Genomic DNA, 21536 nt, shown 5'->3' with positions numbered 1-21536 from the left:
TAGTAACTGTTCCTCGTTTTCATGATCTGGCAACGTTTAGGGTGGGAGTTACTTGATCCTGACCTTAGCCAGCAGGCATATTTCCTCTTTACCTGGGTGGTGAGGATCAGGAACACACCTCAAGGATGTGACTCTTTAAAAGAAAGCAGTATTATTCTTGGCAGATTGGGAAATTCACCATCATCTTCATACATCTCGTCTGAAAAGGAGTGGTACTGTAATATGTGCAAATTAAGGGTTTTAAGTGGAAGGGATTGTTCAGTCAGTCCAAGCAAGCTTGTTTAGAGTGTAGTTGGATGCCTGCAACCTGTGTACAAAGACAATCTTCCTGTTTTCTTCTCGAGGTCATAGACCATGAGTGTGCTCAAAACAGAGATGTTGGAATCTGTTGGTTATACTTCCATTCTCTCTTAGAATCTAGTAAATATCAAGTAGGTAGTTAAATACCTTCCCTTAACCGCACCTCTTCTGCATCTTTTAATTTGTGATATCTTTACCTCAGCCAGGCAGAACAGTAGAATTAAACTTATTCTTTCATGCCCAACTAGATTACTTTTAAGCTTGAGAAATTACAAGTGTTGAGTCACACTTGTTCTTTTTTTTTTAAATTATTGGAATATATTACAAATACTCAAAATCCATTTGTAATAGAAACACACTATGTTTTGTAAAACCAAAGAAATAAAACATAAAAATATTTATCACTACTCATGCCACATCACCTGTCGGCCTAGCTACTTATACTTAGGAGGACGAAGAGGGATGGTAATGAGTTCAAGTCCAGCCTGGGCTACCTAGGGGCAGTCCAGACCGGAATCAAGACTTGTGAAGTTTTGCCGCAGCTTTTAACATGCTGAGCTTACAGGTGGATACCACATGCCAAACCTCTCCTACTTCATGCCTATGAAACTCTACTAACAAATTCACGATGGTTATAAACTTGTATGCTGAAATGATTCTTTTACTTGAAAAGCCGTTATCAGCTTCTTGAAAATTCTCAGGGTAGACTATAAGCTTTTAGTTGTGGGTGAATCAGTTTAGAATACTGGAAAAGAGATGCTCATCTCTTGATAAATTAGATACTGTCTCTTGATAAATTAGGAAGGTGTAATGCACATATAGCCAGCAAGTAAATGAGTAGGAAATAGTTTTCATCATATAAGTTTCAAAACAGTAAAAAGATTTCAAGATGTTCAGGAGATAGTATTTGAGCTGAAGAGTCTTTTAATCAGTAGAATTAAACTTCTAAAGTATAGTATTCCTGATATCTTCCTGCTGTTAGCTTTTGCTTTAATCTTGCTAAATAGTTTCCATGTAAATATCATTTAGAAACATCTTTAGGTAACTACACTTTCAACTTCAATAATCAGCTTTCCTTTGCAGGACTTAATACTTGCCAGGGACAGTTAAAACCTTTTAGAGACCTATTGTAGAAAAATATTGAATGGGCCACATTATTTTATCTGGAGAATTTAGAATTTGTCAAAAGTATTTAGGAGAGAGTCTTCTCCAAGCTCTGTCCTTATGAAAAGAAAGGGTGCAGAGGAAACAATTTTGGGATGAGGACAGAGTTGCCTTAGCTCTGGGAGGGTTAATTTCCAATAATCTGGGTATAGATTCAGTTACAGCCCTAGCCATCTTTAAATGGATTTCCTTTTCTAGTTTTGGAGGATTGTGTGGTGGGGTAGGAATGGATCTCTGTTTACGTCCAGCTCATAAATGCCCTTTCCTTGCTTATGGGAAAAGCTCTCAAAGGAATGGAGGAAGAATTTGCTAAAAAGTGCTCCTTTGCTTGCAATACCTACCTTTGTGGCCAGCAAACATGCGCTTTATGCTTTTCCCACTCCAGCCTTTCGTGTTTAGCTGTGAAACAGGCTTTTTCTCACATCTTGTGACCTTTCTCCCAGACAGTGAGATGGTGAGAATTTATTAAGTGGTAGTTGCTTATGAAGTTATCATTTCTGACCTTGACAGGTTTACAACCTAGTTGGGGGAGGTCAAGAAGCAAAGGAGCAAGGAGTCCCGCATATAATGACAATGCCAGCCTGATTCTAATGCCTCTCATTGTCCCTGGACCTTAAGACATCCCTGCCCAAGCAGTAGAGTGTCTTTCTGTAAAATGTCCTTGCTCTGTCTGATTCTGAAATACATCACTTATTCTTAAACTGAGACAGGATCAAGATGTTCTAGTATTTTTCCTCATTCCCTTACCCTATTAACCAAGTATTTGCATATTAACTGGAGCTTTCTAAATATAATGGCTTATCCCTAAAGAGAGACTTTGATGAAGGGATTATAGGTTAAGTGGCAAATGAGTGCCAAAGACATTTAGGTAAGCCAATTAACCTGATGGTTTTTCACAGTTAATTATCATTGTGTGAGCAGGGGTTAGTGCTTCAGAGTGAGTGAACTACTTTTAGATGAAAGTGATAATTCCCTACACGCTTAAAACAATTTAGACATTTTCTAAAGAGGTGAATGAAGCTTCCCATATTCGTCATCTCTAATTAGAATCCAGCTTATCAGACATCTCTTGGATACCTACTACGTGTTACCTCTCCAGAAGTGAATGACTCGTGTTTTCTGGTGCGGAGGAGTTGGTAGCATGTTGGAGGAGATAAAGATGTTTCAAGAAGGAAAATGAGCTACACATAAATATTACTGATGTCACTGGGGAGAGTGGTACTAGAAGAGGTCATGGCAGTTGTGTGTGTCATCCCATTCTTCCTTCTTGCTGCATCTTCAAATGCACAACCCTTCTGTGGGCTTCGGAAATTCTGACTCTAGTTCTCGTAACATACCCCCAGCTTGAGTCACTACTTCGTCGACCTCCCAATGTCACACTGCAGGCTTGCATTCCCAGTGCAAGTTTCCGACCTTCTGAAATGGTATGGGTTTGTTTTATGTTCTACCATAGCTGTGAGTATTTTTATTAGAAGAGGATTCATCACATTCTGCTGTGAAATTCCGTGTACATTTATTTGATTCCTTAGTTACGCTGAATATTACTCAAAGCCTCGAATTTTTGTCTAGTTTGCACAGTGTTACACAGATGAGTAATCAGACAGGTGAATGCTTTCTTTGACAGAACCAGTTTTTTTTAATTGGACAATGGTGTTCTTTTGGGAATTGAAAAGGGAATATTAAACACCCATGTGCCACTCTCAAGACAGACAGACAGACAGACAGACACACACACACACACACACACACACACACACATTCCTGCTTGTTCCTTCTGAAACAGGTCTTATATATCATCCAGTTTGAGATCCTTGGTCCTTGTACTAAGAAGTCAGTATTATTAATAGGAATGCATTAGTACCCAAAGCCAAATGTAAGCCACAGTACCCAGGAAGTCCTTCTCATGTAGTTTCCAAATTAGCATGCCGTAGTGGAAAGATGTAAAGACTGGAAGAAAACGGTCCGTGTCTTTCCAGGAGACAAGAAATTGTTTGAGTCCACGAAAGGATGCTGGGGACATTGATTGAAGTTGGGATGTCTGTAGTAAGAGATTGACCTAGGAGGTTGTGAATGCTGGCTGTGAGCGGAAGGCAGATAGCAGGCAAAGCTATTGAGTTCTCTTTAACAATATTTATTGCATGCCTACGATACGTTGGTCACTGAGAGAAAAGGACATAGTTTCTTTCCTGAGGGGACTTCAGCCTAATGAAGGGAGGCTCCGAATGGCTAAGCAGTTCTAGTCAGCATGCAGAGCACCACAAGCAAGAAATAACAGAAGTCTGAATAAGGATTTTAGGAAAGGGAGAAAAGGAGGATTCAAGGGATGTTTGGATGTGGTAGAAAGCTTCACAATACCCTTAAAAATTTATAAAAAAGAGATGTAGAGGCAAAAATAGAAGAGCCCTCATGGCCAACCTCCAGTTCAGAAATGTAGTAATGAACTGTGGGGATTGAGTAAAGTGGGAATAGTTTATAGGAAAAATTGGTGTCAATGCAATCTGAGCAAATATAAGGAATGAAAAGAGCAACTGCAGTGTTATATGAGAAGTGTGTAATGAATGCTGTGTAGCACTGTTGATTGTATGTGTTAGACCAACATCTCTAGGAGGAAGCTGCATCTGTTGGCTTCAGGCACTGTTGGATCCAACTATACCAATAAGTGCCTCTTTTTCCTGTTTGCTCTGGTTTTTGATAACATAAGTTGGCCTTATTCTCAGACATATCCTTTCTTTAAACAATGGTAGGATTTCATCTCATTCTCAAAATATGATGCCCTTTCTCAATGGATTATTGGCACTGTCTTGACTGATTGGTGGCCTTCTGTTCATTCAGTTGTGGCCAGGCATGGGGTTGAAGAGCTGTAGTATACTGAGAGACAAAATTATAAGACTTTCCCTCAGGTTCTGAGGGCATCCTTGACCTGGTCTTCAAGAGCTGAGAGTAAGTAGGAGCTGTTTTCTAAAGGAAATGATAAGGCACCTATCTCAGCAAGGATAGGTCTGAAAAAACAGCAGACGTTACTGTTAATCATCAAAGTGACAGTGCTTGATGTGCTACTTGCCAGGGCCTTGCTGAGAAGGGTTGTTCTTACCTGCAGAGTGTCCATGGGGAAGTAAAAGTACTTTGTATTAGTAGAGAAGTCAGGTTTCCATTACTCATCCTTCCGTATAGGTGTGGGCAGTAAGCAGGAGAAATCGCTCAGGGCCAAAAACCTGATGACCCGAGTTTGTTCCCTGAGACTTCCATAGCATGCATCTGTGATCCCAGTGGGAACCTGGGAAATTTGATCAAAGACAGAAGAATCCCTTGGAAGCTTGCTGACCAACTGGCTTGGCATATTCAAAGACAAAGCACAGACAAACATGCCTCCCAAGCCAAGTAATAGTAAGAGAGACCCTGTCTCAAAAACAAGGTGCCAAGAGGAAAGCAACCTCCTCAAAGTGCCCTCTGACCTCTATACTCTTATTATAGTTATGGCTACATGATCTACATACAAGTACAGTTAGATTAGAATGCTATGGTGTGTTTGTGTAGGTCAGAGTCCAGCAGCATTTGGGAAGTGGGTTCTTGTCTTCCACCATGGGATCCTGGCTTCCAGTTCAGGTAGTCAGGTTTATGTATCAAGCACTTTAAAAAAACAAAACAAACAAACAAAGAAAAAACCTGCTGAGGCTTCTCACACCAACTTAAAGCCTAAATGAGCTTTAAGTGAAATACAATTTCAGTCCTCCAAATCTGACAAGTATAAACCCTAGTGAGTGTTGAAAGCAACATTTTTTGCATGGATACAAGCGTCAATGGTTTGGGGTTGGGGTGGTCGCCATGACAACGGCTTACACAGAGTCCATACATATGCACACGCGTATGTATTATACACACTTGTGTCACAAGGACATTCCTTAACATACACATTTGAGTACATGCACACATGTCATGTGACAAGCTCTGCTGCACATACGAATGCACTTTGGGTTTATTTCTCATGGGGGTCTGACAAGGCAATTGCATTTATCTTTAGCTTACAAAAGTTATTGAGAGGCAAGGGCACACTGTGCTACCCTTTCAGTCAATGTGTGTCCAGTTGGATCCAGAGTCTATGTGTCTTCTCCCCAGTCCTATCCCTTCTCCCACTCTCTCCTCTCCGTCCTGGAATCATGGATCCTGTGTAAAGGCTCTGCCACCCAGATGCATCCTGAGAATCTTTTCTTAGGCTTTGTATCCTGCTGCCTTGTTTCAGCATAAATACATCTGTTTGCATATTGCTGAAACATTATTAGTTAACAAAAGGCATTCTTTTTCTTTTCCTTCTCTTGTAGAACAGATTTTAGCCTTTTGCAAAATTGTTGGTTTCTCCTTTCCCTGCTTCGAGGCTTGGCCTTTCCAAACGTACATTTCAATAGGGCAGGGGCAGAGCATCCTACTTTTGCTGGCTGGAGCATCATTGCTCTCTGAAGGAAAAATGGGCATCACTTGTGAGGGTGCTTGCCACAGGAAAAGTCAGCAGGTGGGAGGAATAGCAGTGTGAACCTGTACTCAACAACAGTTGGGTGCCTGAGTCACACCATCCGTCAGCTTCATAGCACTCAAGACGTTTGTCAATGGTTAAAAAAAATCACAGGGCAGCAAAATGAGAGAGGTACAAATTAACAAAACCAGAAGCAGATTAAGACCTCTGTGCAAACTAGATAGACTGAATCTTTCTGCTTCAGAAGAATTCTGCCTACAAGTGCTTCTCTTCCTCCTGTGCTACTCTGGGTCCCACTTCTCCACCACTCCTACTTTCCCCAGATGGAAATTTTCTGCATTCTTTATTATCTTTCTGAGTTTTCTGATACCAGCTCCTGCAGGCAACCTCGGGAATCAGACCAGCTTGCAATTCTGCTTTGGTGTTAAGGTGTTTCATTAGCTATGAAATAGCAGAAGTCATTTTCACTGTTTCTATTTTCGACTCCTGGGAGAAAATGCAAATGGATCAAACTCTTATTTTGCTTAGTGTCAAATGCCGACTCCTCATCCTAGCAGAAGATCATTCAGATTCTATTAAGGCCCCTTTGGTCTGTCTTCCCAAGCGCAGAGCTGAGTGGTGTCATAATTCGGTCCTTATCACTGACTCGCAGGTGTGACATGACTTATATATTAAAACTCAATGTAGTTTTATAATATTCTGTGATCTTTTGTCATACCATTCATTGGGTAAAGAAAAGTCCTGCTTAGGCTGATAGCACTTGTTAAAGAACTTCATCATGCAGATTTGTCCCTTAACCTGGTATGTTCTACACAGAGGTTAGTTATGTCCTGGTGCTTCTGTTTCACTTTAGTAACCCTGTGTGCTTTTTAATTTCTTTTCATTAAAGAGTATAGATTTGTTGCTGTGCTTCAGAGTTTTTGCCCTGTAAAAGTCTAGGATTTAGTAATCTTGTTCTTTGTTCTGAAATTATAAATTTGTGAGGGGCAGATGTAGCTTATTGCTACCTGCTACAGGTTACCAGATTTACTGCTATCATGGTAAGAAGTTCCAGCTACTTTGAGCAGATTTTTTTAGGTTTCTTCATTTTTCTTCCTTTTTTCTCAGAAAGCTTTTACAGAGTTACTCAAACATCATAGAATAATTGGGTCAGGGAAGACCATTTTCCATCTTTCTTGGACAGTCCATTGCAAGGGGGAAGCATTATCTTAAATAATGTATTTCCTCACTTTTCTCGCTGCATTAGTAAGGCCCCCTATCCCATGATGCTTTCCCCTTTGCTCTGAGGCTCTACCAGGGACACTTCAGTGATTCTGCATTGATACTAGAGATATACATGTCGTTTTTGAGGTTAATATATAGCATAAGCCAGTCAAGCTTCATTCTGAATTATTTGAAATCTGCTCTCTCTGACAACGCTGCTTGGCAGTATGTCAGTTTTTTCATATTTCTTTTAAATTTTAATTATAACCCATCAAGTCTTAAGCAATTACTTCTGGGTAAGACTCTTGATGAATGTCATAGCAGGGTGTTTTAATTTAATGGATCCAGAAAAAACATCTGTTTCTAATATTTTAAAAGCCAATTTATATGGAAATTCATTTAATATACAGTCGATACACGGAGACTTGAAAAATCAAAATGGAAAATCAAACAACTGTGATGTCGTCGGTCTTCCATTAACAGAGGATTTTGCTGTGTCTGGGCTCAGCTGCTGCTACTAGTTAACACTCCCAGAAGAGTGCTTAGGAGAACTAGCAATGCAGTCTTAGAGAAACAGGACAGCTAACTTTGAGCTGGCGTCTAACTCGACAGCCGGTCATTGTCCTCTGATTACATTCATCAGTTGTATGCAAGTTCTGTTCTGGGCTGTGGAGTCTACTGCAACTCAGTGTTAGTTCATATGTAAGAGGAGGTCCCCAGGAGATGGGAGGTTAAACTTCTGCCTTTAAGATGCTTTCTGGAAGGCGGCATCCACGGGCTGATCTGAGACCCCAGCACATATATAGCAGAGGTCTGCCTGGTCTGGCCTCAGTAGAAGGTGTGCCTAATCCTTAAGAGACATGAGGCCCCCCGGAGTGAAGAGGCCTGGTAGGGGTGGGAAGTACCACCTTCTCTGGGAGGCAAAGGAGAAGAACTGTGGGAAGAGGGACTGGGAGGGGGAGCAACACTGGGATATAAGTAAATAAAATAAAAACAAAGATCCTTTCTGGAAGTGATAAAGTTTGTCATATGACCTTATTTAACGTTAAAGAAAATACGAAAGAGAACCTTATTCCCAGCTCAAAGCATTCTATTAAGATGAATAATTTTTACTGGTGATGGCAGTGCGCGTAAAGTGTAAAGGCTGTGTAGTGTACATAATGGCAGGCAGACAGGTAGAGAGCGGTCTCACCTCATCTCTTTGACACAGCTGTCTTTGACACAGCTTCCTTGTGATCTACAGACCAACAGCGCGGACACTATTGGTGGACATATCAGTGTTCGGCATCTATGCTCCAGAGTCCTCCATTAGGCCATCTTTTACCCTGATACTATGAGGAGTGCTCCTTTAAGGTCCTGGTACTTAGCTATTTTTTGGCGATGCTGATGCTGGACCCGGATGGGTCCCAGAGAGGAGCAGTACCCAGGCCATCTTGGAAATGCAGTGTCATGCAGCCTCAGCCTGTGTTGTCGAGTTCCACTAGGGCTTTGGAACAATTCCTTGGGTGCTGCCACTGGAGGCTGAAAAGTGAAAAGAGCACTTGTATTTTCATTTGTTCTTCAAAGACTGTGCTTATCAAGGGGTAACTGTCTGGGGATGGCAAAGCTACCTTTTCTGTAGCTTTAGCAGGGATTAAGGGTTCAACTTCTGTGTGCTGCGAATTCCACCATAAAGTATATAATGACACACTTCAAGGGAGACAGTATCTTCATCAGCATCAGTTTCCTTTTTTTTTAATTTAATTTTATTTTTGCTATCTTTTGTTTTTCAGTCGTGCTATCAAGACGAATCAGGACCTGCTGCCAGAAACCCCCTGGACACACATTTTCTACAACGATTTCTGGGGGACTCTTCTAACCCACAGCGGTAGCCACAAGTCCTACCGTCCACTCTGCACTCTTTCTTTTCGACTGAATCATGCCATCGGAGGGCTGAATCCCTGGAGCTATCACCTTGTCAATGTCCTCTTGCATGCGGCTGTCACCGGCCTCTTCACGCGCTTCTCCAAGGCCCTCCTTGGGGATGGATACTGGACTTTCATGGCCGGCCTCATGTTTGCGTCCCATCCCATCCACACGGAGGCAGTGGCAGGCATCGTGGGAAGGGCAGATGTGGGCGCCAGTCTCTTTTTTCTCCTGTCCCTGCTCTGCTACATTAAGCACTGTTCTACAAGAGGCTACTCGGCCAGGACATGGGGCTGGTTCCTGGGGACCGGATTATGCGCGGGGTTCAGCATGCTGTGGAAAGAGCAAGGAGTGACTGTCCTCGCAGTCTCAGCTGTTTATGATGTCTTTGTCTTCCACAAACTGAGAATGAAGCAGATCCTGCCTACCATTTACAAAGTAAGTGGTCATTACCTCTGGAGCATTGCATTATTGAGTTGTCTGTGTGCTCGGTGCCATTGAGTTGTTTGGTGCCATTTAAAAAAGACAGAACAATCTTCTTCAAGCAGAATTTAAAAAGAAATAGTCCCAGTTTTGTCTTCTTTTAAGTACACATTTTGACCTTTCTCTACCAAACGGGCTTTCCATCCCTGCTTATTTTATTTTTGAACTTCTTTTTGTGATGCTTAAGCGGCAGGAGAGTTAAGTTTGCCTTGTAAAGTTGCATGCATCTTGATTGGATTCAATTCACTTTTTTATTTTAACCTTTTTGCCAAATTCAATATAATCCGGTATTTGACTGTGATGCATGCTTGTAAAAATAGCACAACCAGTGACTGAGCTAGATACTGGCATCTGTGGAGAGGAAACCCTGTGTTACTTGTTAATAGGACTGTTCTTGACATCCTTCTGAGTGGTATTGGGAAATCTGATGTTTAAACAGTGATTTATGTCACCTTGGCTTATTTTTCCATGTATAAGAATAGAAGAAGCAAAACAGAGTGGTTATTATAAGTTTTACCCTGAGGCCAATTAAGACCTTGACTTCCAGGCTTAGTGTTGGTATTCTCTTAGTGATTTCAAAGATAATATTGTTCTGATGTTGTGGAATAATTTCAGGATCACCTTGTACTTAAGAGACCAAGCATTTTTCTGCTAGAGCTTTCATAAAGAGGTACATAGATTTGTGTTATCTATCAAGCGTTCACTCATAATGAACTATAAATAAATTTATTTACAAACAGTTCTTCAGCATGCAGGTAACTTACCATTTATTTAAGCTAAGCAAACTTGGAGTGGTATGAGATGGTGGTGCTAGTTAATTTTTATACAAAGTGTTAAGTTTTGGCTAAGTATTAAACATAGTAGAACACAAAATCTTCAGTGAAAGATTCAGTGAAATCTTCAGTTTCACTGAAAACTAAAAATCAGTTTTTTAGGTTTGTTTGATACGTTCTTTCATTGTCAATATCAAGAACTCTACTTTATATAAATACTTAGCACAGAATGACAGAAATATGTTTATGCCAGTATAGAAATTATTAGAAACTCTTATAATACCATGTCAAAATTCTCATGTCTTTTAATGAAATTCTACTCAGCAACTTTAACAACAGTTTTTAAAAATCTAAAGGTATACTAAGGTGTCTGTTTGCTGAAGAATGACTGTAGGAAAATTTTCGTAGTTCTTCTTGTAAAATAACTGTTTTTGAAAGAGTATTACAACTTTGTACATATAATGAATACACCGAAGTTCAAGTAGTAGTCTTAAATTTGAGCTGAGATGTCTCAGGTATGGTTTCTTTGCATAGGACAAAATGTGTATGGTGTTTACTTAGAACAAGACTCTGGTGATAGCACAAGGTCTAACACTAGGGATGTAACTCACACAAGTGGAGTTTTCTCCATGTATAAATTAGAAGTAATTTTTTCGTACTGTGCATCCAGAGATTTTCCCTCCTACCAAGCCTGTAGCAACCCTTACATTGAAGGTCAAGGGCCACAGTCTAAGACACTATGTGCAGCCCACAAGGAACAGTTTTAGGGGCAGGGCCACCTTGAGAAACTGCCTGCCTTCCTATCTCTTCACCCAGAACTGACCTTAGGTTTGGTTATAAAGGAAAAGATTAAATATGCTCTGCTATGGTGTAGAAATGTCAGTTGTTTTAGGCAGGTTCCAACATTTCTTTTGGACATGAGAAGACATTTATAAAATTGATTGAGTGTCGACCTAGCCTGCCTGCACAGATGTAGCAGCTTGGTCTTCATGCAGGTCCCCTAGTAACTGGAGCTGGTACTTAACCGGACTCTATTGCTTGTCTGTGGGTCCTGTTCTCCAACCAGGCTGTCTTGTCTGGCCTCAGTGGAAGTGACTATACCTAGGTCCTGCAGAGTTGTCAGGTGCCTGGGTTGATAATGGGGGCGGGGGCTTTGGGTGAGGGACCATGTGAGGGGGAGTTGGGAGAATGGGGACAAGATGTAAAGTGAATAAATTAATTAATGGGATAAAAGAAGGAAGGAAGGAGAGAAGGAAAGAAGTGGGATGGGGAAGGAAGGAGGGAGGAAGAAAAAAAAGAAATAAAATTGATTGATTTTGATAAGAGTCTCCCAGTATTGCCCAGTCAGGCCTTGAGTGGGCTCAGCTGCTCTTCACCTCAGCCTCTGCATAGCTGGGACTAGAAACCTACTCAGTCACACCCAACTAGCTGTGGGTTATAGTTGTGAACACTCACTTACAAAGAAGCTGACAAATGTTTCTTGCCTATTTTTTTTCTCTCCCAAGTTCCCCTTTTGCTTAAAATTGAATTGTGGGGAAAATGTCTAAACAATTATTTATTATTGCTATTATTTAGGATTTTAATTTTACTTATGTATATGTATGTGTCTGTGTGGGTACCCATCCTTTGAGCTTGCAGAAGCCATTAGAGGGTGTAGGACCTCCTAGAGCTGGTGTTCCAGGGATAACTGGGACCCGAATCTGGTCCTCCTAATTTAGCTGCAAGTGCATTTTACCACTGAGCCATCTCCTCAGCTCTACTCTTATTTATTAGGTGTTATCTTTAAAAAAATATACTCAGTAGACAGTGAGAGTGGTCATTGCTTTTTTTTTTTGCCCTGAAGGAACAATAACCTTCTCACTTAGAACTCAAATATTAAGGCTTAATGAAGTTCCTTTGTGATTTCATCAAAATGTTGTTACTTTCAAGAAAATTCTGCATAGAGTTTGATGCTAGAATAGAAAATATGGCTTACAATTTCAAATCCTTTTTAATTATTTCAAGGGGCATAACAAATCCCCTTCAAATATGATGTCATCAACAATAACAAACCTCGTTCAGCAATTCAAAAAGAACAAGGCATTTCCTGATCCTTGTTGTTATGGGGGGTCATAGGTTCTGCAGCTGTCGGACCTCCTGTTGAGAGCCTGTGAGGCACCGAGTGTTTTCTTCTGCACAATTTTTATTTCACGAGCTCATTATTTTAATATTTTAATTTGGGACTCACTTGTAGAATGCTTGAGGTCCTCTTCAGAGAAATCTTCAGTTTTCCCAGCATATTTTCAAGGGCAAGGTTATTTACTGTCAATTTCCTTATTTAAGACCATTCTAGACAATAATTGTGATGTACATAGACAATTATTTGTTTATATAACATTAAGATTCATCCAAGCTTTCTGTTTCTTCTGTCACCCTCATGCTATACATCTGCTGCTTAAGAGAAATGAAAATCATCTAACAGGGAACTTCCTTAGAGAGTGAGGTGCCCGTGTTTTGGGAGAGGATTTGATAGTTTTGATCATACAGGTTTCTGGATTGTTTTGAAATGTATACTGTGGGGACACACACACACACACACACACACACACACACACACACCTACAGCTCCTACCTCAAAGGAATAGTAGAGAGTTGATTCTGGAGCCAAATTTGAATGGCAGTGTGTGGTGAACACAAACTTTAAGTTAGTCCAGATTCAGTGTTCCAATGTTCCAACATGGAAGCAGTTTTTTCAAGTGTTTACATTGGCAAAACAAAGAAATCCATAAATCTGACACTTTGTTAATAGATTTACGGAGCAGGTGAATTACAGCTAGAAAGGAGACTCTCTCCCATGGGCTTCGGATGTGTCTGATAGCATTCTTAGCTTTTGGGTGGGTGGGACCTAGCAATCTGTTAATAGAGTCCAAAAGATTTTCATCTATTAGACAGAGGATGTTAATTCCTATCCAGAGGTGGTCTGTTCAGGAGGATAAAGCTAGCCAGATCTAAGGTAATTAGTGTCTAGACTCCCCACTTTCCAATGCTCCATCTCACTGCAGTGTAGGCAGACACTGTTCACTCCAGGACTCCTCCTTGATGATACTTACCAGGACTGTTGGCAGCTACCTCTTCTAGGCCAACAACCAGCATTGGGAGTGATGGAGGCAACTTGACCCTCTATCTGCCCACACTATTTTATTTTAGTTGTCTCTGTTTAAGCTCTTTCTGTCATTATTAGCTTTTTTGATAGTGACCTTGGGATAATGGAATCTTTGTATTTACAACGAAGACGAGATAATTTTTATCATGCCTGAGTATTTTCCACAGAGGTGAAGGTCACTATTAATCTCAAGGTTGGCAGGAGAAATAACACAGACCCAATTCATCATAGACAAATTAATTAAAGGAAACAACTAACGCAAGCCTTCTGATTTGTGTATTTGGGCTGCCTCCCCCTAAGTTAGGGTTTGAGTGATCAGCATTTGATGTAAGGAAGACGTGGTGGTATTTATAGCTCAGGGTAGGGGGTTTCCAAATGGAGGATTTGGTGGGCAAAATGGGTGAGATTACTGGAGCTGAGGATTATAACTTAGTCCTATGTGGTCTCTAAAAACAAAGACATGGTGATAGGTCAGCATAGCAAGGTAGACATAACAAGGTAGCCAAATTGGAGCTCCATAGAAGGTCATAGAAACTTTTGAAATAAAGGTAGGAGACATAGCCCGAGGCTAACATCTCTTGGGTCTCAGCCTGTCAGGCTTTTGCCTGGACCCAGGGCCTGGGAAGTTCTGCGGGGCTGTCTGTGCACCAGTCTGTGCACAAACTCTATGTGTGTGGGGGTCGTTTGCCCTGAAGACTGTCCTGCACTTGGAGGGGTGCTTCGCCATCTTGGCTCCCAGACGCCAGAGAGATCTAACAGACAGCACCAGCTACACAGACATAACCCAAGGCTAACATTGCTTGGATCTCAGCCTGTCGGGCTTTTTTGCCTGCACTCAGGGCCTGGGCACCCCTGCCGACCTTCTGTGTGCCAATCCTATCTGCCATCTTCACTCCCTAAGGAGCAGACGGGCGGCACCAGGTTCATGAAAAAAACACAAGTATAGCATTGCTTGGGGCAAGACATACCAGGACTCCAAGGGAGCCCAAGAGGAGGGCAGCACATCAGCAATTTGTGCCAGAGGAAACCCTGTCATCCAGCGGTGTGGAAATAGCCTTACAGGCTCACAGAAGGTTCAAACACCAGCCAGTGGCAACAAGACCAACTAATGCCAAAGATAACCAGATGGCAAAAGGCAAATGTAGGAATGTTACTAACAGAAATCAAGGCAATATGGCAGCATCTGAACCCAGTTGTCCAACAACAGCAAGTCTAGGATACCCCAATACACCAGAAGACAAGATTTGGATTTAAAATCACTAGTTATGATGCTGTTAGAGGAACAAAAAAAGGACATAAGTAAATCTCATAAGGAAATTCAAGGGTACACGAATAAGTTAGAAGCCCTTACAATGGAAACACAAAAATCACTTAAAGAAATTCAGGAGAATATGGGTCAACAGATAGAAGCCAATAATGAAGAAATGCAAAAATCACTTAAAGAAATGCAGGAGAAATTGAGTCAACAGGCAGAAGTCATGAAAGAAGAAACACAAAAATCTCTTAAAGAATTACAGGGAAATACAAACAAACAAGTGAAGGAACTGAGCAAAACCATCCAGGAACGAAAAACAGAAGTAGAAACAACTAAGAAATCACAAAGAAAGACAACTTTGGAGATAGAAAACCTTGGGAAGAAATCAGGGGCCACAGATGCAAATATCAACAACAGAATACAAGAGATAGAAGAAAGAATCTCAGATGCCGAAGATACCATAGAAATCATTGACTCAACAGTCAAAGAAAATGCAAAAAGCTTGTAACCCAAAACATCCAGGAAATCCAGGACACAATGAGAAGACCAAACCTAAGGATTATAGGTATAGATGAGAATGAAGATTTACAACTTAAAGGGTCAGCACATATCTTCAACAAAAATATGGAAGAAAACTTCCCTAACCTAAAGAGAGAGATGCCCATGAATATAAAAGAAGCCTGCAGAACTCTAAACAGACTGGACCAGAACAGAAATAATCCCATCACATAATAATCAAAACCCCAAATGTACTAAACAAAAAAGAAAACTAAAGGCAGTAAGAGAAAAAGGCCAAGTAATATATAAAGGAAGACCTGTCAGAATTACACCAGACTTCTCACCAGAGACCATGAAAGCTAGAAGATCCTGTGCAGATCTCATGCAGACTCTAAGAGAACACAAATGTCAGCCAAGACTACTATACCCAGCAAAACTCACAATCACCATAGATGGAGAAACCAAGATATTCCATGACAAAACCAAGTTTACCCAATATCTTTCCATAAACCCAGCCCTACAAAGGATAATAGGTGGAAAATTCCAATACAAGGAGGGAAACTACACCCTGGAAATAGCAAGATAGTAACCTTCTTTCATCAAACCCAAAAGAGGATGACGACTCAGATATAAAAATAACATCAAAACTGACAGGAAGTAATAATCACTACTCCTTACTATCTCAACATCAATGGACTCAATTCCCCCAATAAAAAGACATAGACTAACATACTGGATACATAAACAGGACCCTACATTTTGCTCCATACAAGAAACACACCTCAGTGTCAAAGACAAACACTACCTTAGAGTAAAAGGCTGGAAGACAATTTCACAAGCCAATGGTCTCAGGAAACAAGCCGGAGTAGTCATTCTAATATCAGATAAAATTGACTTTCAAACTAAAGTCATCAAAAGAGACACTGAGGGACACTTCTTGCTGGTCAAATGAAAATCCACCAAGAAGAACTTTCAATTCTGAACATCTATGCGCCAAATGCAAGGGCACCCTCATTCATAAAAGAAACTTTACTAAAGCTCAAAGCACACATTGCACCTAACACAATAATTGTGGGTGACTTCAACATTGCACTTTCCTCAATGGATCGATCAGGAAAACAGAAGCTGAACAGGGACACAATGAAACTAATTGAAGCTTTGGTCAAATTAGATTTAACATATGTATATATATATATATATATATATATATATATATAGAACATTCTATCCTAAAGCAAAAGAATATACCTTTTTCTCAGCACCTCATGGTACCTTCTCCAAAATCAACCATATAATTGGTCACAAGACAGACCTCAACAAATATAAGAAGATCAAACTAATCCCATGCCTCCTATCAGATCCCTATGGAGTAAGAGTGGTCTTCAATAGCAACAAAAACAACAGAACGCCCACATACACATGGAGGCTGAACAATTCTCTACTCAATGATCTCTTGTCCAAAGAAGAAATAAAAAAATCAAAGACTTTTTAGAATTTAATGAAAAGGAAGGCACAACATACCCAAATCTATGGTATACAATGAAAGCAGTGCTAAGAGGAAAATTCATAGCTCTGAGTGCCTCCAAAAAGAAACTGGAGAGAGCATACACTAGCAACTCAAAGGCACACCTGAAAGCTCTGGAACAAAAAGAAGCTAATTCTCCCAGGAGGAATAGAAGGCAGGAAATCATCAAACTCAGGGCTGAAATCAATCAAGTGGAAACAAAGAGAACCATACAAAGAACCAACAAAACCAGGAGCTGGTTCTTTGAGAAAATCAACAAGATAGATAAACCCTTAGACTAACCAAAGGGGACAGAGACAGTATCCAAATTAACAAAATTAGAAATGAAAAGGAAGATATAGCAACAGAACTGAAAGCCTATACTCAACACAAGTGGAGAATCTGGAGGAAATGGACAATTTCCTAGACAGATACCAAATACCAAAACTAAATCAGGATCAAATAGTTCATCTAAAGAGTCTCATAACCCCTAGAGAAATAGAAGGTGTCATAGAAAGTCTTCTAAACACACACACACACACACACACACACACACACACACACACACAAAGCACGGGAACAGATGGTTTTAGTGTAGAATTCTATCAGCCCTTCAAAGAAGATCTAACACAAATACTCTTCAAACTTTCCACAAAATAGAAACAGAAGGAACTATTCTAACTTGTTCAAGGAAGCCACTATTGTGCTGATACCATAACCACAGGAAGACCCAACAAAGAAAGAGGACTTCAGACCAATTTCCCTTAGGAACATCGATGCAAAAATAGTCAATAAAATTCTTGCTAATTGAATCCAAGAACACATCAAAATGTTCATTCACCATGATCAAGTAGGCTTCATCCCAGGGATGCAATGATGGTTCAATATATGGAAATCCATCAATGCAATCCACTACATAAACAAACTCCAAGAAAAAAACCCACATGGCCATTTCATTAGATGCTGAAAAATGCATTTGACAAAATTCAGCATCCTTTCATGCTAAAAGTCTTGGAAAGAACAGGAACTCAAGGCTCATACCTAAACATAGTAAAAGCAATATACAGCAAACCGGTAGCCAACATCAAACTAAATGGAGAGAAACTGAAGCAATCCCACTAAAATCAGGGACTAGACAAGGCTGCCCTCTCTATATATTTATTCAATCTAGTATTTGAAGTTCTTGCCAGAGCAATTAGACAACATAAGGAGGAGAAATGGATTAAAATTGGAAAGGAAGAAGTCAAACTATCACTATTTACAGATGATATGATAGTCTACTTAAGTGACCCAAAAATTCTACCAGAGAACTCCTACAGTTGATAAACAACTTCAGCAAAGTGGCTGGTTATAAAATCAACTCAAGCAAATCAGTAGCCTTCCTATACTCAAAGGATAAGCAGGCTGAGATAGAAATTAGGGAAATGACACCCTTTCCAATAGCCACAAACTATAAAGTATCTTGGTATGACTCTAACCAAACAAGTGAAAAAACTGTATGACAAGAACTTTAGTTCTCTGAAGAAGGAAATTGAAGAAGACCTCAGAAAATTGAAAAATCTTCCATTCTCATGGATTGGCAGGATTAATATATTTAAAATGGCCATCTTGTCAAAAGCAGTATACAGATTCAACGCAATCCCCATCAAAATCCCACCTCAGTTCTTCATAGAGTTAGAAAGAGCAATTCTCAAATTCATCTGGAATAACAAAATACCCGGGATAGCTAAAACTGTTCTCAACAGTAAAATAACTTCTGGGGGAAAGTTCCTGTACACAACACCAATAGCTTATGCTCTAAGATCAAAAATTGACAAATGGGACCTCATAATCAGATATTAGCCTAGAAGCTTACAATACCCAAGACACCATCCACATATCAAATGATGTCAAAGAAGAAGGAAGGAGTGGCCCCTGCTTCGGGAAATGCTCAGTGCAGCAGTGTAAGGGAATACCAGAACAGGGAAGTAGGAAGAGGTGGATGGGGGAACAGGGGGAGGAAAGAGGCCTTATAGGACTTTGGGGGAGGGGGATCAAGGAAAGAGGGAATTATTTGAAATGTAAATAAAGAATATCAAATAATAAAAAGAAATAAATGTAGGGTTACAAAATGAATACAAACAGCTTTTTGAAACAAAGACACAATTGCCATTCTAGAACAGATGATTGTAGTTAGACTTCCACTTGGGGCAAAGCCCAATCTTTGAAGAATAGAGGGTTAATAGTAAACAGGGTTTACCTAGTTTCTCTTTACTACAAGATGACTTTAGGCCTAAGGTAGAGGCAGGCAGTTCTTGTGTCACAGAGAAGATGATAGAATCCCTGGGATTAGAATACAAGGCTTCAAGTGGCCTTTACACTGTAGCGAAAGGAAGAAAATGAACAGACTTGCAAAGTCAGGTGACCACCCAGCAAAGGGGACATGATACAGAATCTTTGCTCACAAGGGAAGAATGGCCTTGGGCTTGCTCCTTGGTCAGTTTCCTTCTCTGTTTGGCAAGGCAGCTTCAGTTCTTTAGAGGAGTTGTGACAAACATTGAGGTGTTCCCTTGTGAGCTGGGATGCCCACTTTTAGAATGCATCTAATGTATCAGCTGCAGAGAAATAAGAAACATTGTAGAGAATATCCTTCTCTATCTTATCCTTAAGGCTTCGGCTGTGGTTTGATGGTATGTGATGTTAGCAATGCATTCAAGCTCGAGTATGCAGATGAAAGTACACACTTTCAACTGTGAGCTTTGCAATAGATGTGAGCTATGCCTATAGATTGCCTAAGGTGGCTATGGAAAATTATAGCCTTGAGAGACAGACATAGATTTCTTCACTCCTGAGAAGAACCTCTTTTGAAGAAAGTGAAAAGGCTTGCAGGAAAGAGTGTTGACATCTACAGAAATCATGTTCTAGAACCATGCATTCAATATAAGAAAAGAAATCACAAAAAATTTAAGTTTGTAATTTTATATTGGACATGTACATTAGCTATCCTGGAGAGCATGGACCACAAGATATGACTGAGAGATCCTTTCCATCTAGAAGAATAATCATTTTGAGTATCTTACCAATTAACTTTGCATCAAAGTTATGTGGTTTGCCCAATGACATACATTCCTTTGCCCTATTAAAGCATCAAAGATTACTACATGTTCAGTTCTATACTACAGATTAGAGAAATAGTCAACTGCTCAAATCTGAAAAGGGCTGTCTTTGTAAAACTTGGGGTTGTTTGAACCAGCAAGTTTGATGTAATTCACATCTAGATCCTTGTCTTCCAAACTCAAATGTCTACCAGGTAAATTCAATGTCACATTGTACAACTGTTATTTCTCTGTGCCTTTGTTATTTCATTATTGTAAAAAAGAAAACTTGGTCTCTGTTTGGTAGAGCTTTTTATTTTATTATTTTATTTTTTTAAGAAAGAATTCTTAAAATTTAAATCTGTGACATCTAATGTTACATTATATATATACATATATGCATATATATATATGCATATATACACAAATATACGTATTTACTAATTTTAAAGCAAATGTTGGGCCTTGGAGAAGGCACAGTTGTTAAATTGCTGAGTATGTGAATTCAACCCACAGAATTCCTGTTTATGAAGCTGGGCATGGCAGCATGCACTTATAAGTCTAGCTCATGATGGACAGGGATAAGTAGGTTCTTGTGGTCACCCAGCCTAGCTTACTTGGCAAGCTCTGGGAAGGAGAGAGATCTTTTCTCAGGAATCATGTAGAGGTCTCCTGAGGCATGACTTCTGAGGTTTTCTTCTGTCCTGAGTGTGCACATATATATAGACACAAACACCACATACAAACTTACTTCCTAGTGAGTTAGATTAAAAACTCTGCTTGAGTCAATGAGAAATCTTTGAGCTTGTTGAGTTTGGTCAGTGTGCCTCTAAAACTATGAACAAGATTCCTGACCACATTATGTATGTGTTTTTTGCAGTTGTACAAAACATATATCAAATGTAAGTGTGTGAGTACGGGGCATATAGTAGATATTTAGTGTTTAACCTATACTTAATGTTTCCACCTGCCAGACACTGTTCTTACTGCATTAAAATGTTAATGCATTTAAATTATTTAATAATTGCATACTGAAAGAACTAATGGGATTTATGAAATAATATGGTTGAGTACTGACAAACCATAATTTATTCGGTATTTAGAAACAGTTGTCAGAAGTTATTAAATAGAAAAACTCCAGAAATATATAAGAACAAAAATCATTTGTAGTCGTCAGTCGTGGGCTTCTGTTTTATGAACCTGCTAATTTACCCCTGTCTTCTTGTGCAGTATTTGGCACACAGTAGGTATTCAGCTAATTATGGAATTCATATGCAAGTCTTACCCTTTAAAGCATTTGCTAAGATGGTAAGTTGAATTCACATCCGGCACTTACTTTCGCACAGTGAGGATTCCATTCCTACATTGGCTGGTAAGGAATAAGTCAGACATGCCAGGGAGGGAAAATAATTTTCTTGACCTCTCACTAACTGGCTATTTTAGCCTTCCTTGTGTTAATGTCACTTGCTTAGGTTTATGGGGTCAAAAATAAAAAGAAAGGGGCCTTGAAATATGCTTCAACTGACCATGTAAAGATATGCTAGACTTTTATCTGCCCACTATTTTTTTAAAACCTCCCATAAGTCTAAAGAGTTAATAAACTTAAAGAAAGCTACCCTTTCCTTATCAGTACTAGTCCTTACTTGCGAAAAGCCATTATTTTCGGTGCTGAGTTAGCATCTCCGAACTATTTTAATGTGAAAGCATCCTTTATGCCATCCTTAAGTAGAAAACATAAAAACAGAGACATAAAAGGGGGCATGGACTCAA

The 21536-nt window shown here is 39.8% G+C and overlaps 1 protein-coding gene across 3 annotated transcripts in view; it reads left to right on the top strand.

The window, feature by feature from the left end:
• Tmtc2 (transmembrane O-mannosyltransferase targeting cadherins 2) overlaps positions 1-21536 on the top strand; it is a 427423-nt gene that overhangs the window by 160840 nt on the left and 245047 nt on the right. For all 3 annotated transcript variants that reach the window (XM_052165621.1, XM_052165622.1, XM_052165623.1), the window contains exon 2: positions 8905-9475. In XM_052165621.1, coding sequence (XP_052021581.1) covers positions 8905-9475 — 571 coding nt within the window. The remainder of the gene's footprint in view (positions 1-8904; positions 9476-21536) is intronic.

This window comes from Apodemus sylvaticus, chromosome 20 (assembly GCF_947179515.1).
Source record: "Apodemus sylvaticus chromosome 20, mApoSyl1.1, whole genome shotgun sequence".
Lineage (NCBI taxonomy): Eukaryota > Metazoa > Chordata > Mammalia > Rodentia > Muridae > Apodemus > Apodemus sylvaticus.
This window is presented reverse-complemented; position numbering and strand designations above follow the sequence as displayed.